General features: G+C 32.8%; 1 protein-coding gene and 1 long non-coding RNA gene across 2 annotated transcripts in view; one reads left to right on the forward strand and one right to left on the reverse strand.

Moving 5' to 3' along the window:
- The window catches only part of LOC128996300 (retinal-specific phospholipid-transporting ATPase ABCA4-like), a 47,954-nt gene extending 34,693 nt beyond the window's left edge, over window positions 1–13,261 (reverse strand). Inside the window, exons 1-5 of the mRNA XM_054421535.1 lie at window positions 13,174–13,261; window positions 11,567–11,858; window positions 10,780–11,001; window positions 2,222–2,310; window positions 1,025–1,180 (exon numbers count right to left, since the gene is read on the reverse strand). Coding sequence (XP_054277510.1) covers window positions 1,025–1,180; window positions 2,222–2,310; window positions 10,780–11,001; window positions 11,567–11,858; window positions 13,174–13,191 — 777 coding nt within the window. The 5' untranslated portion in view covers window positions 13,192–13,261. The remainder of the gene's footprint in view (window positions 1–1,024; window positions 1,181–2,221; window positions 2,311–10,779; window positions 11,002–11,566; window positions 11,859–13,173) is intronic.
- On the forward strand, window positions 4,679–8,886 carry LOC128996301 (uncharacterized). Its single transcript, XR_008491041.1, has 4 exons — window positions 4,679–5,104; window positions 5,943–6,108; window positions 7,022–7,132; window positions 8,777–8,886. It is a non-coding gene; the product is annotated as an uncharacterized LOC128996301 (long non-coding RNA).
- Window positions 13,262–14,941: the final 1,680 nt, after the last annotated feature.

The following is a 14,941-nucleotide window of genomic DNA, read 5'->3' on the forward strand; positions in this document are numbered from 1 at the left end:
TATGGAAGTAGGGGAATTTTGGAGATGATCGAACACATATGCACGATGTTTTCATGGTATAAGCCGACTGCTGTTCATTAGTCTCGTATGAAGTAGTGACCAAAGTTAGGGAATTTTGCATTTGGATCACGGTGTGACAAAAGGGATTCTCGATTTGATATGGAATGTCTGTATGAGTTTGGTAAGATTTGTTAGCCTTGGAAGTATAACACACCGATTGGCAAGAAGGTTTTTGGTAAAAATCAGTGTCTTGATAGAAACTGTGATAATCAGGCCACTGCCACAAACCTTCTGCAAAACTCGCTAAGCTACGTATGCACGGTTTCTAAATCAAAACACTTTCCCGCACACATCTGTTAACTGGCAGATGTATGCAAAACAGTAGTCATCAGTGATTATTGATTACTGATTGACCCTCTACCTACAGACACCTAATCAGAGAAAGCAATTCATACTTGGCGGGGAGCATAAATTTTTATTTAGGTACTATGACTAGAAAAATTATTCCCTATGGGTGGGGAATCAGCTAGAATTATAATAGATAAAGTGAAGAACATAATGTTATTCCCAGATTTTTCTTTGCTACAACAAAGTATCTATTGAAACTTTATTTTCACAGATGTCCCTCATCTATCTATATAATTAATACGCTACATGAAACTTTGTTGGTTGAACTCCTCTGCCATTTCTTAACCGATTTTATCCATTGACGTCTCATTGAAAAGAGCGTGTCGCGTAGATTTGCAAACTGGCCCTACATTTTTAAAGTCCCTCTTGAGCTCTGCCCCAGTGGCTGTTAAAGTTCCCATGTTATCCTTATGAAGAACATAATTGTTTACATTTTGATCAGCTGTATAATTTAGTTGCTGTTATTTATTTTTTAATTCAAAGTCTTTTAAACTCGTCAGAAATCATGATGACTTTTATTTGTTTTTAAATAACTACTTTATTTCTTTGCAATTGCTCGATTTCGAGCAACGTGTTTACTAGTAATATACAAATTGTGCTACTGAAGCACACATACCTTGATTCCAGATGATTTCTCCTCTATGATTCCCCGCAGCAACGATGGCTTTGTAAAGTTGAAGCATACCATGATGAAGATTGGAAGCAATATTTGCAAGAAATCAAAGGTTGATTTTTCTGGAAGTCCGTCTATAACTACATTGTACAGTGTAGCCTGATGAAAAATTGTGTTTTTGATCATACATATTTTGAAAGTTAAAAATGGTTGGTTAAAACAACTTTAACATAGATATGGAATGTCTAGTTGTATCAATAGTAAAAGGTTACTTGTTTAACTAGAAACCTAATGATAAAACAGCTGGGCTTTATATTCTTAGACCTATAAAAGCTATTTGCGTATGTCATTGCCGCTCAAACACTGTAGATGGCCGCAAGAGGCTTTCGCTGAGTGCGGCCATACATTTTGAAAGCGGCAATAATTGTTTGCGCTCGTAATACACACAAGATTTTCCTACCACCATAATTAACTTAAATATCATAACACATGGATTTAACTTTTTAATTGGGTATACAAAAATTGGATTCAGGTTATGTTTACTTTTTTAGGTTACCGTTTGTTATACGCTTACCAGATTCTACAATTTTATAGAAAAACTAACAGTGAAATCAGCTGATTTAGCGTGAGACATGAGCTAGAATGAATAAAGCGGAAATGAGCTATTTTGCGTACTGTTTACAGACGTGGCAATATGATCATTTCCAAGCAGTGGTAGGAAAAATCTTTTAAAAGCTGAAGTACGATTGTTTATAGGAAAAACTATAAATACATCCACCCAGCCATTCAGCCATTTAAAACATATACCTATCAAACATAGGACTGATTAAGTACGAAAGCATAAAATTATTTAAAAACCTGATGTTGTGATCAAAATATTTTTTGTATTCGAAAGGTTGTGGTGATATTCTTTTGATATTACTTAAAAAGCGTAGGCTGCTCCTATTGAACTATGGTGAATGTAATTAGTTTTTTTTTTCAGTAAAAATACCCATTGCATTAAAACATGTAACAACTACTTTAAGAATTTAACATTTTATTGTTTGAAAAAAGTAGGATGTAAAAATAAAAATGCTGATTATTCTTTTAAATTGTAGTGGTCTGTAAAACAATAACCCTTGCAAACGTTATAGTTTCACCTAGAAATTGATAATATTGCAAGATAACATAGGCTATTGAAAAGAAGTATATAGTACTTACATTGATGTTGTTTTTAGAAAGATAAGCTCTATCTAATCCACTTTGAAAACCCAGAAACCCAGACTCGTAATATGAACTGTAACCATTGTCTAAAACAAATTGAATAAATCATAACACACAGTATTTTGTAGATATCTATAATGTCATAACTAAGTTATGAATAACTTCTAATGATGGTCAAAATTTTGAATCTCAAAACCAAAATGAGAAACTTTTTCAAGGCTAGAAAAAAATGCAGGTACTGTATTGATAGGTTTGTTATGCAATCGAAACTAAAAGAAATTGACTCACGATCCTGACTTAATAACATAAATACATTGTGACTAATAAGATTTCAACCTAAACACCCCCACCACAGCAAACCTACAAATTTCCATTTACCTGGTTGGATTTTCACAAAAATATTCCCCTGAAGTATTCAAGATTATTTCCTTTTCAAATAGCATTAATTTTAATGAGTTTATATTTAGGTTTCCTGCTACAGGGCCAAGAAGGTTATAAGTAAAGTCTGTTTTTTACAGAAATATAAAATAGTTTATTATGAATATAATAATTAATTAATTATATTTGATTGAATAATTAATATATTATGAAATTAACAAATTAAAATTTCCAAACAATCTGAAACTGTTTCCATAAACAAGTAAACTACAACTGTATTCTCTGTAAAAATATATGGGGAGTTTAAGTTATAGTTTTCTGGAATTTTCTCCCTGACTGTAATATATTTAACAACGCTTCAATCTAATATATAAAATTCTCGTGTCACAGTGTTTGTCTGCAAACTCCTCCGGAACGACTTCACCGATCGTTATGAAATTTGGTGTGTAAATTCTGTAGGCCCTAGGTATGCGAATCGGACGTAAACTATTTCCCGTTTCAAAATTCTTAAAAGGGCTCCGCCCCAGTGGCTCTGGAGTTTCCCATGTTAACCTTATGAGAAATGGAATTAATGAATCTTAACAGCTGTTTCAATTAAACAAGTTGTTCTATGATGTTCAATAGAATTAAAGTTACAAGGATTACCAACAGGGTGCAGCACTATTATTTCTTTTACATTTATGACAACAGCTAATTTGCAACTAAAAGGTGAGTGAGCGTAGCGAACGAACTTCAACCTGGAGGCGAGTTAGCGTAGCGAACGAGCTAACCTGAAGGCAAGTGAGGGCAGCGAACGAGCTCCAACCTAAAGGTGAGTGAGCGTAGCGAACGAGCTCCAAGCCAAAGGTGAGTGAGCGTAGCGAACGAACTTCAACCTGGAGGCGAGTTAGCGTAACGAACGAGCTAACCTGAAGGCAAGTGAGCGCAGCGAACGAGCTCCAACCTAAAGGTGAGTGAGCGTAGCGAACGAGCTCCAACCCAAAGGTAAGTGAGCGTAGCGAACGAACTTCAACCAGGACGTGATTGAGCGATGCGAACGAGATCATCTTGAAAATTAAACGTAACGGTACTTTCTTTCCATCGGTCTGTCTTAGGGGAAACCTATAACTTAGGCGATACGAAGTTCGCCGGGTCAGCTAGTACACTATATAATTTGTTTTTTAAAGCGTTACATAAAGGTTTGAAAAGAAATTGCAGAATTTTATGTATTGAGGTTGGAAATGCGAAAAACCAAATTTTGAGTCCATACCCACATAGCACAGAATATTTATTTGATATCAAATAAACGTTCAATATATCAAACTATGTCAAATCAAAAATTTGATATTTATTTGATATTCATTTAATGTTCAAAATGTCAAAGTCAAACAATGTCAAACTTTGAATATTTATTGTATCTTCAAAATATCAAAGTCAAATAACATCAAATTTAGAATATTATCTAAATATTCTTAATGTTAAAAATTTGATTTTCTCTTTGAAAATTTTCAAATATACTAGTTTTAAAAATTTTTAGATTTAACTTTTTAAATTTTTTAGAGTAAAGAATTAGTCCCCAGCCTACAGGGGCTCATTTCATAATAAACTACAAGTTACAAGTTACAACTTGTAACTTGTTATTTCCATTAGATTTGCATTGGGCAATCAGCTGATATACTATTAGTTTGTACTTTATTATGAAATGGGCCCCAGTTTGTAACATGGAGGTCGGAGGTCAATTATCTCAAAATAATTAATAATAGGAAGGAACACTGAACACTGTAATTTTTAATTAATTGATGATGTATTTTGACTTTTCGCGGGGGGGGGGGAGTTGTTGGAACATCGAACATCTGATATTTTTCTGAATCTAGGCTTACTACACATTTCAAGAAGAGTGAATAGGAAACACAGCTTTTTTAAAAGTTTTGTTTATTAATAAAAAAGTCAAACTCTTAACGATTGGCCTCATCATTTTATTTTTTCTAGTAAATTAAACCAAACGTAAATTTAAATTTTTTTAAGTGTAATATAACTCTAAAAATATGTTAAGTATCTAGTTTGAGCTTGACTTGGCCCATTCGTATAAAAGGAAGAGAGGAAGACTGAAGACAAAACACCAACTTAATTCTAACCTAACTCAGCAAACAAAACAAAACATTACAATACAAAACAAATTACAAAATCCGTCGCGCGACCAGTGGTGGCCAGTTTACTCACGGTGTGGATTTATTTATTTATTAACCAACAAATTGCCCATTTTGAGGGAAAGTACACGATTTATGTAAAATGTACCTATGACAACTAACTTGTTGAGTAGGCTACACAAGTAGTGAAAATAAACTATAGAAGCAACAAGAGTATCAAGATTCAAGAACAAGACATAACCTCAAATCAGTTAACTTAAGTGTGCTGATATTTTGTTTAGTGTGTGTCACTGTTAGTTTAGAGTTGTTATTTTTGTGACTGGGTATTGGCATAACCTACACCGAACATCTTTTCACGTTTTGATCCTTGGAGTATGTAAGTATAAGTCAGTATACCTAGTAACATAGACGTATTTTAGGCCTTGGCCTTACCTAGACCTAAGTTAAGCTACTGTACAAATTAAATTGGCCAACTTATCATTCCTAAGTATAAATAGATAAATCTGAAACCTCAAAATAGGCAATCTGTTTTAGAGGAAATATTTTTCTGCATACTAGTTAGGCCTATACGTAAGCTACTAAGTTAGGCGGCTTGCTTAGTTCTTACTGAACCAGTAGTTTATTTAGCTTCAAAGGGCAACTTCCGGATGAAAATAGTGTTCAATATATAGGCTAGTAAGTAGGACTAACTTACTGGTTTACAAGGCAAATGGAATACCATACTGTGTTGTAATACCTTGTTAGGCTGATTTTGAAATATTACTAAATTATGTGGGTTATATTTTACGTCAGTCACTAACTTAAGTTTATGTAAATTCACCATCAAGAATAAGTTAACTTAATTTAGGCTAGCCTAGGCCTAAACTATTCTACCTCAACCAGGTTACAATTTACCGGTATTATAAAAGAAATAGCCTAGCCTATTTGAAATCCATTTTCCTTTTAAACTGAATTGGGGTACACTTCCGTATCTGTTGTCAAAAACAACTGAATGAACATAGGCTATAACGATCGATATTTTCATTCGGTTGTTTTTGACAACAGATACGAAAGTCTACCCCTGTATTGTCTCTTAGTCTTTTGTATTTTAGTTGTTGTCTGCTTCCTTTACCAACCAATGATTAGGCCTAACTTAACTAATCTTGATACATATTTAGGCCAGAGAAAGGTATGCATGAATTTAACTAAAAGTAGTTTTCTCTCCATTGTTTCAGTTGATAACTCTGCAGCTTTGGTGGAAGTTATTATTTGGTAGCAGTGAATAATTTGCCTACGGTACCAATTTTCCCGAGTGACAAAGTGGCTGTCTAGCAGCCTGTAGGCTGGGAAGGAGGAATAAATTTTTCTTTTGCAATCTGCATCTGAAGCCAGCTATCTTGCGTAAGTTTTTTTTAATTTACAATCAGACATTAATAATAGGTAGACATACATATATTTCAATTAGGTTTTCTCAAAGTTAAAATAAAGTTTCAATCTTAGGTGTTTTTATTTCAATTTTTCTGTTTGATTCGCCATGACTGTGTATGTCTTTTTTGCCATAACGGGTACAGTTCCGCAGAGAACCTGCGATATATTATCGGATGAATAACATTATATATCAATAATTATCTGATTCAATACATCGTTCCCTATGTTTTTTCACTATGTAAACATCAAATTGAGTTATGATTTGCAGATTTGGTGAATTGGTTTTGCAATATTAATATCAAATCAGATACAGTATATATACCGTCCGATAATATATCGCAGGTTCTCTTAGGAACTGTAGATAAGTTAGGCTCTACCACCAAAACACAACCTAATTCATGATAGGTACCTATTGGGTAATAACGTAGCCTAAGGTTCATCACACAGTTAAGAGAGTTTCTCTTTTTTGTGACCCACTTATATAGGAAGTCTTTGATTTACACTATATAAATATTCCGGCAGTGCTAACTTGTGTAAAAGAAAACTGTATTAAGTTAGTTGAATTTTTTTAAACGCACACATAGGCCTATACACACACCAAACTACATCCGACCGTTGCACTCATTTCAGTCAGTGCTCACCCCAATATTTGTCCGTTCAAGTGACTGAGGATTACTTTTACCACTACCTAGGTCAAAATTTTCAATTTTCAGATTTAGATTTAGCTTTAACAAGGCTACTCAAAAGAAGCAAATGCCATCAAAATATAAAATAGATTTCACTAACAATTTAATATGTGTACCTAGTTGTAGGCTATCCTGGGTGTTGATCAGGAAAATTAAAATATATACAAATTCTAGTGCTAATACTAATCTCTTTTATACAGAGGCAGAACCGGTATGCAAGAACACTAGGATCGTGGTGTAATGGAAATATATGTTGTTGCTACTATAATCAAGAATTGGCTTCGCCCAGCAAAGTTTAGGATTGATGCAAGGTAAATTTATTGTGTTATTTATAATTTAGGTTAAAGAAAAGATTGCTTATCTAATTACCTAATATAGAACTTAAATTTTATTATAATTAACAGATTAGGCCGACATCTAACTACTGTGATGTTTTCTTTTCAAATTGTGAATTTTCAGTGACAGGCTATGCAAATGAGCAAAACTTAATCTGCGGTTTTATCCATCTCTTTTTTCTTTATTGTCAAGAACTCAATGCCTTATCGACAAATTTAATTATAAAGTACAGGTATAGTAAAAAAATAGGTCTTAAAAATGCCTAACGAAGGGGTCTCCAACCTACAGCCTGTGGGCTACATCCGGCCCTCGTGCAGTTTTATTCCAGCCAGCAGAAAGCCAGCATACGTTTTTGAAAATTATTATTTTTTATAGCAAACACCAATTATATTCTCCCACGATTGCGTAAACACGTGTGGTCAGGTGGTCTCAGCTATATCGTGATCATCTCCCGTGATCTCGCCAAGACTCACGAGCATATTATACTGCAGTCTCGACGGTGCCGTGATTGTCTTTTGCAATCCCAGCAACACCCTTCATTGTTGACCGTGATTTCCTTGAGGTGTAAAAAGAGAACTTTGTCAATGAATGCAGGCTCAGCCATGGGATATTTATTTACCTCGCGGCTCATACCATAATTAAGAGCAATTAACTGTCTCTTCCCCATTCAACAAAGTTTGTGTACAATACCCTGTCTCCAAGTTGGCAGGTTAACGTATTTAAATAGGAACATAGTAAATGTCTCTCACTTGCTAATTTTTTCTCAATAGGCCTAGGGGAATATTAGTAGTAGTCAAGTAGCGGCAGATTAATTTAAATATATATATTTTTAATTGATCCTAATTGGCAGAACTACAAATTGAAATCTTAAACTAGCTGACATTTTAAGTGTCAAATTTTATAGCCTATTCTCACTAAAAAATCATTGAACTTTTTGTCAAAGATTTAGCTTAGAATGTGATTACTTCTTAATTGCACATATTTCGTTAGAATTAGAGGCATTTATAATTTTATTTTATGAACAGAACTATATTTTAGATTATTAAAAAAGGAAACTATGTAGTTTATTTGTTTATGGATAGATTTTGATAAAATTTGGCAAACTTAATTTACTTTATCCTATACTATTGACGTATGCTCAAAAAAACTTTTTACCTTCTCCATGGCTGCAAACCTAACCTTGTTAAATCTAATCTTCATTCAATTTTTATCTTGTATATTTTTTTATATTATCAGCAAGTTGGGTTAGCTTATGACAGATTAATTTTATAATAGAATGCTCTCATTTTGTCCGTAGTAAACCTTAATTCAATTTTTTCACAATCAGCAAGTTTGGTTAATATGGTTACGACATTTTAATTTTATAATAGAATGCTCTCATTTCGTCCGTATCACAAAAAGCCTTTACCTTGTGACAAACGACAACTACAATCGCATCGATAGTAGATGATGTTGTGATTCGATAGAGTAGCGAACAATTAACGTTAGTCGCTAAATCGGTGGCGTTTTTAAACAAAAAAGTGCTCACCGAGGAAAAAGGGTTGGAGACCCCTTGTCTAACATATTATATTTTATCTATAGCTGTCTTAGAAAATAACTCTGTTGAACCTCTTTTACAGGAACAATAGAAAACTCAAGAAGGCCATTTGGGAGATGAAGAAGACCAGAATTATTTTTTTTGTAAATTGTAGGCCTACATATCTTTTTTATATTTGTGTTTAAATATTTTTAATTAAACTTATTTTATCATACAAACAAACTTTTTTCTTTAAAATGTTTTCCTTGAATGCAATTTGGTTTTAAACAAATATGTTTTGTGATACTTTTGTTAATGTTTTGTCAAATAACAAATATATATATATATAGCCTATTTACATTTTTGGGTCACCCAAGAACTTTAACAAACTACCTATAACTTCAGAATAATAAGTCAAATCAAGGTAAGAACAGTAAAGAAGTCTGAACTGATATTATTTTAATCGCCATGAAATTTGAAATGTGAAAAAATGCAACCTAATTCTTCTAAACATATTTTACCAATAAATGTATGAGACATTTATTTGATATTCAATTTAATATTTATTTAATGTCAAATTAAGTGAGGTTGAACCTAAATTGACCATTTATTTGATATCAAATGAATGTTCGCGAATATTAATTTAATATTCGAATGTCAAAAATGTTATATCAATATTTATCACCATCATATTTAAAATGTGAATGTAAATTCAATCATATTCTCTTTATTATATTTTACCAATAAATTTATGAATGTCAAATTTGATATTTATTTTATATTCAATTTGAATATTTATTTGATGTAAAATTGAGTGACGTTTGAACCTAAATTGAACGTTTATTTGATATCAAACGAATGTTCGTGAATATCAATTTGATATTCAAATGTCAAAAATTTGATAGCTATTTGATATCAAATAAATATTCGGTGCTATGTGGGTAAAATGTCGATCCCATACCGTCTGATCATGCTGGCTTGCAAACTCATCCCTTAAATGAATGTTGGTTTACTGGTTTGTACCAAATTTCATTAAAATCAGTCAATTTTTACTTGAGTTATTGTGCTAACGGCCACATGAGTTAAATATATATATACAGTACCTATTTGAATTTAAACAGATGTTCTTTTTGGTACATAGTCTGGTATGACGTATATTAATTTATTAAACTCATTAAAAATGTTAATGTTCTAGGTAACTCGACAACTCCCAAACTCGACAACCTCTGGGTTCACAAATTAATTGTCCAGTTAGTGAGATTTTACTGACTTATTATGATACATATTGGCCAGCACAAAACATATGTACAATACCCCCGCCGCAGCAAACCTGCAGACTAAGCGAATTTCCATTTGACTGATTGGATTTACACTGAGTCTACTTAAAAATATAACATTTATTCTTGATTTAAATAGAATTAGTTTAACAAGTACTTAGGTTTGCTGCATCAGGGAGGGTAAAACTTTTTTTTTTGTAAAATGTGAATAGGTAGTGAGAAATAAAAACATTTTCCAAATTTGATCAAAATATGTTCACAAACAAGCAAACTACAACAGTTTACTTATTCTCCATAAGAATAACATGGGAATTTTAAATTTACAATTTTTTGGAATTTTCTCCATAACTATTAGGCGCATAATAACGCTTCAATATACTAAATTATTTGTTTTTTTAAGCTCTACAAAATGGTTTGGAAAGAAATTGCTAAATTTTATGTTTTTTGGGTCAAAAATAGGAAAAACCTATTTTTACCACATAAAACCCCCCGTAAACCCCCGTTCCCATGGTCCGATCATGCTGGATCGCGAACTCGTTCGAATAAACGTACGTTTACACGTTTGTACCAAATTTCATCCAAATCGGATCATTTTTGCTCAAGTTATCGTGCTGACGGACACATATATATATATATATATATATAAATATATAAATATATATATATATATGAAATTGAACGGATGGTGTTTTTGGCCTCTAGGGACCTCAAAACGAAAAAAAAAATCGGTCCCGCGTCCAGGTCTTACCATGAGTACTACGGTAATAGCTTATTCCCTATATGGGAAATTCGCTAAAAAGTAGATCCATAAAATTAAAATTATACTCACATTTGTCGCCATAAAGTGAGTCCTGAGAAGTTTGGAGGTCTCCTGTGCTCGTTCGAAGAGTGTATGTAAAACTTTTTGGATTGTCAAGATTAAAAATCACTCCTACCCCAGGAGTATGACTGACATACCCCTCAGAACTGTTGAACTGAAGTGTTTCATTGATGTATGACTGCCTCAACCAATCTACAACTTCATCTTCACTGTCTTTTTTAACGATGGTAACTAGAAAATCAGTGCATTTTGGTATGATTATCAAAGTATAACATAATTTAAAAGAGTTCTTATCAAAGTATAACGTCATTTAAAAGAGTTTTTATGTCAATTTAGATTTTTCAAAGATTGGTACTGTTACAAGAGTGTTGATGGGTTTGGATAGTTTTTTTAAGTGTTTATTGTTTCATTAAAATAACACACTCATACACACTAGAAAAACTCTTTGAATTCCATTATTTATTGTCTTAGATGGCAAATGTTTAACATATTTTTCCTGAGTTTATGAAAACAAACTTCCAAATTCCCATAAAGAGGTTTTTGGTGGCCCGTGGCCCCAGACAAAGTAGAGAATAGAGATCAAAGTCAAATATGTTTCAAGGTGAAATTAAGGCTCCTCCTATTTAGCTGTGCCGCATACAGGTATAAAAATAAGAGTTATTAAATCAATAGACAGCCCCTGGAGACAAAAGGGCTTATAAAACTGTTATTAGAAATACCTACATAATTAAATGTATATGCATACTTCATATTACAGAAAATAAATTCAATTTAAGAGTCAAATTGAGTATAATACCTTCTCCTCGTATTTTGCTGATTACTATACTCATATATTCATCAGTGATCGCAGTAGATGGTGTATACGCTATTTTGAAATTCCCATTAACAAAATCACTATAGGGCTTATATTTTTGCCAAGGGCTATAGGATATTTGATCGTCTTGTTTTGGTATTGCGTTATTTATGCGTATTAGAAACCAGAACAAAAAGATCGGTACGACCAATTCTAGCAGGGTGATGAGGTAGCGACGTTTACGTAAGACGTAGACTTTCCAGAGCAACACCATGAACACTCTACCCATTGTGGCCTGTAAATATAAAGTGTTGAGAAAACAATAATGTAAAATATAAGCAATGAGCACACAATATTTTTGTAACAGATTGAGAACTAAAATTTAAAATTTTGGTCAACCTTTATAAAGGATTTTCACCTTATTCATGATAATTTTGACCAAGGAGTTTGACTTCTAAGTCATTCTAATACTAGATAACCAATAAATTACCTTTTATGCTTAATTTTTCACTTGTGGGGAAAATAGGCTAGTAAGCCACAGAGTAAAGAACAGTCTTATTTTGTTACTATTTCCCTGTACATTTTACGATAAAATGTAAAATAATGTTCCCTAGGTAAAAACATCAAGAAAAAAAGCTCATAAACATGGGTCTAAAATCATTTATTTCTGTCTGTCTGCCTGCATGGGATTTTCACAAATGTATCCATAACTTTCTAACGCTTTAAGTGTGAGTTAAAACTTAGTACATAAGTAGTACAGGTAAGATCAACAGGCACAAGGTGTCAGATTACTAAATTCAACCAATTCAAAATGGCGACTATTTAAAATATTTTATCTTATCGTGATTTTATGAACGATAAGGAGTAAGAACCGTTAGAAGATTGTATGCCCAACCCAACAATACCTTAGTTGTAAAAATCGGTTCATAAACAACTAAGATTATTACATTTTTGTGGGATAATGCATGGCCCAGACCCCTGCGCCCATGGTTGCCACCTTTAGCTAAGGAAAAATCGGGACATGGCCCCCCTCCCCCCTGGATTAACATACGCTTAAATACGGGCATAAGGAACCAAAAACCCGACAGAATCGGGACGGGTGGCAACCCTGCCTGTGCCGTACCTCACCAACGGAAAGGGGCGCACAATAATGGGAAATATTTTAGCATCATAACATTCACATACTTGGTCTCAAAAAACTGTCAATATCTGGTTGTTTACTAACCGATCTTTACTATTGAAGCATTGTTAGATTAGTTAACAATTGTCTACAAACAAATACTTTAAATAGTTTGTTTTTAGAAACAAGATATTTAAGATAGAAAATTTTAAATGGTTGCCATTTTGAATTCGTAGAATTTTATGTACTAGTTTTTAACTCAATCCCTTTAAGTGTTTGAAAGTTATGGATACATCTGGATAAATAAAATGACATATAGACAGAAAACAAGGCATTTTTGACCCATGTTAATGTGATTTTTTTATAGTCTTGACCTAAAGAACAGAACATACAAAAGATTTCAAGAGTACACCCTGTATAATTCGCAAAAAAATTAAATGGGTAAGTTTTAAGAGAACCTATTTTTAGTTTTCACCTTAAAACTACTTACTTTTCCTGAAGTATTCATTCGTTCGGGAACTCGAAATTCCGTTTGTTGAGTTCCAGGGCTTGTGCTGGGACCTGCGGTATGTCCTACCTTCTCCATGTCTAAGTGATGACTACGTCCACATTATCATCAACAGATAAGATAACTTCAATCAGCTGACTTTTGGGTAAGGTTTAATCAATATCAGAGGATTGAATCATAAGTGGGTTTTTCAGTAGCATAGTGTCAATGTGTATTAACTTGACTCACTGATCATTTATTTGGTAAACTAACAATGAGCGTTTTATTATCACTGTGAATGAATAGTAATTGTCCAAACATATTTTCATCATACTGCCCGGACAACAGCTGACAAACTTCTTGAGCTTTTTTTTAGTTCTCTAAATCATCCACAAATTCATTGTTTTCGAGTACCTTCAATAAGGGAACACAAAAAACATATGGTATTTTTTTCGGTTCGCTAACCTCAACATTTTATAAGTGCATTATGAAAACGGTACTCTTCTCACGATATTTAAAGTTATGGTTGTAAACAACAGAAATGTAAACATTGTTGACCATTGTATAACCTCAAATTATGTGGTCTAGTTTTGTAATGATTAGAAGGTTATATCCTCGGTATGATGAAAATAGTTGTTCATCACATGGAGTATTTCCAAGCAGGCTGCACCTCGCTAATTAAACACGATTGCCTACCAAAAAGAGCCACTTTCACTCCTAGTGCAGAAAACTACTACGGTATATCACTAATATTGAAGAGGAAACACCAGATGGATCATAAGTTTTTTTTATAATTTCTTTATCTTATTACATTATATTGATTAAATTTTATTTCCTTTAGATGTTATCAAAGCGAAGAATAAGATTATAATCAATGAAAATTCTATTTATGTTATGTTGGATGGATATGATACAAATACATAAAAGTGTCATAATCAAAAACACTCTTAGTATTTATTGGTTGATGGCAAATGTTGATTCTCGATTCCAACCAATTCTTGGTCTTAGAACCGAGACCGAGAATCAATCCCCAAATCTTAGTCCATAGATTCCAGTTCAAGAGTTTAAAGTAAGGCTTGCCCTGTGTTTAATTTTCTACTCTTTCTTGGTTATTTAATTTTACTTAAGATATTTGATCACTAGATGCAAGATTTACAACAGCAGAAGTTGGCCGCTAATTGTGCTAGAAATATGGTCTGACTTTTTTTGGCAGAATTCTGACAAGTGATTAAGTTATTCACAATCTAATCTTAGTGCAGTATCTATTGATTGACATGTCAGTCAACCAAAAAAATTTTTTTTTAGAAATAATAATAAGAATTTGTCATTAATCAATTGTAATTCCTCATTTGACCTTATAATCACCTTCATAATTAGACACATCTCTAAACAACTGTCAATAGCTTGGTAAGGTTTTCAGCTTAAAGTGAGGATTTGTTTCCCCCATTTTTTCCGTTGAGTTTCATATCACAAAGTTTTCAAAATCAATTCCATGTGAAAATCATTCTTTAAACAAATTGTTGGTTAAATGTCCATTATGTAGAAATATGTTTGAAGAGGTAGTTATTTTAACCGGGACTGAACCTAAAATCTTTTAAGTTCGGTCTCTTCGTAATCTATTTAATTTGAAGAGATGTTACAAATATCTTAGGAGTAAGATAACTCAACTCTGGAAAGCTTTCCAGCTCGAATCTTCCTCATCTGAAAATACCAATAGTGAGTTATTTTAATTTATGTGGGTAAAAGTTGTGTTTGGATTTAACCAGGATGA

The sequence above is a fragment of the Macrosteles quadrilineatus genome, unplaced genomic scaffold (assembly GCF_028750875.1).
Source record: "Macrosteles quadrilineatus isolate MER2022 unplaced genomic scaffold, UCM_ALF_1.0 Scaffold_6__1_contigs__length_79288215, whole genome shotgun sequence".
Classification (NCBI taxonomy): Eukaryota; Metazoa; Arthropoda; class Insecta; order Hemiptera; family Cicadellidae; genus Macrosteles; species Macrosteles quadrilineatus.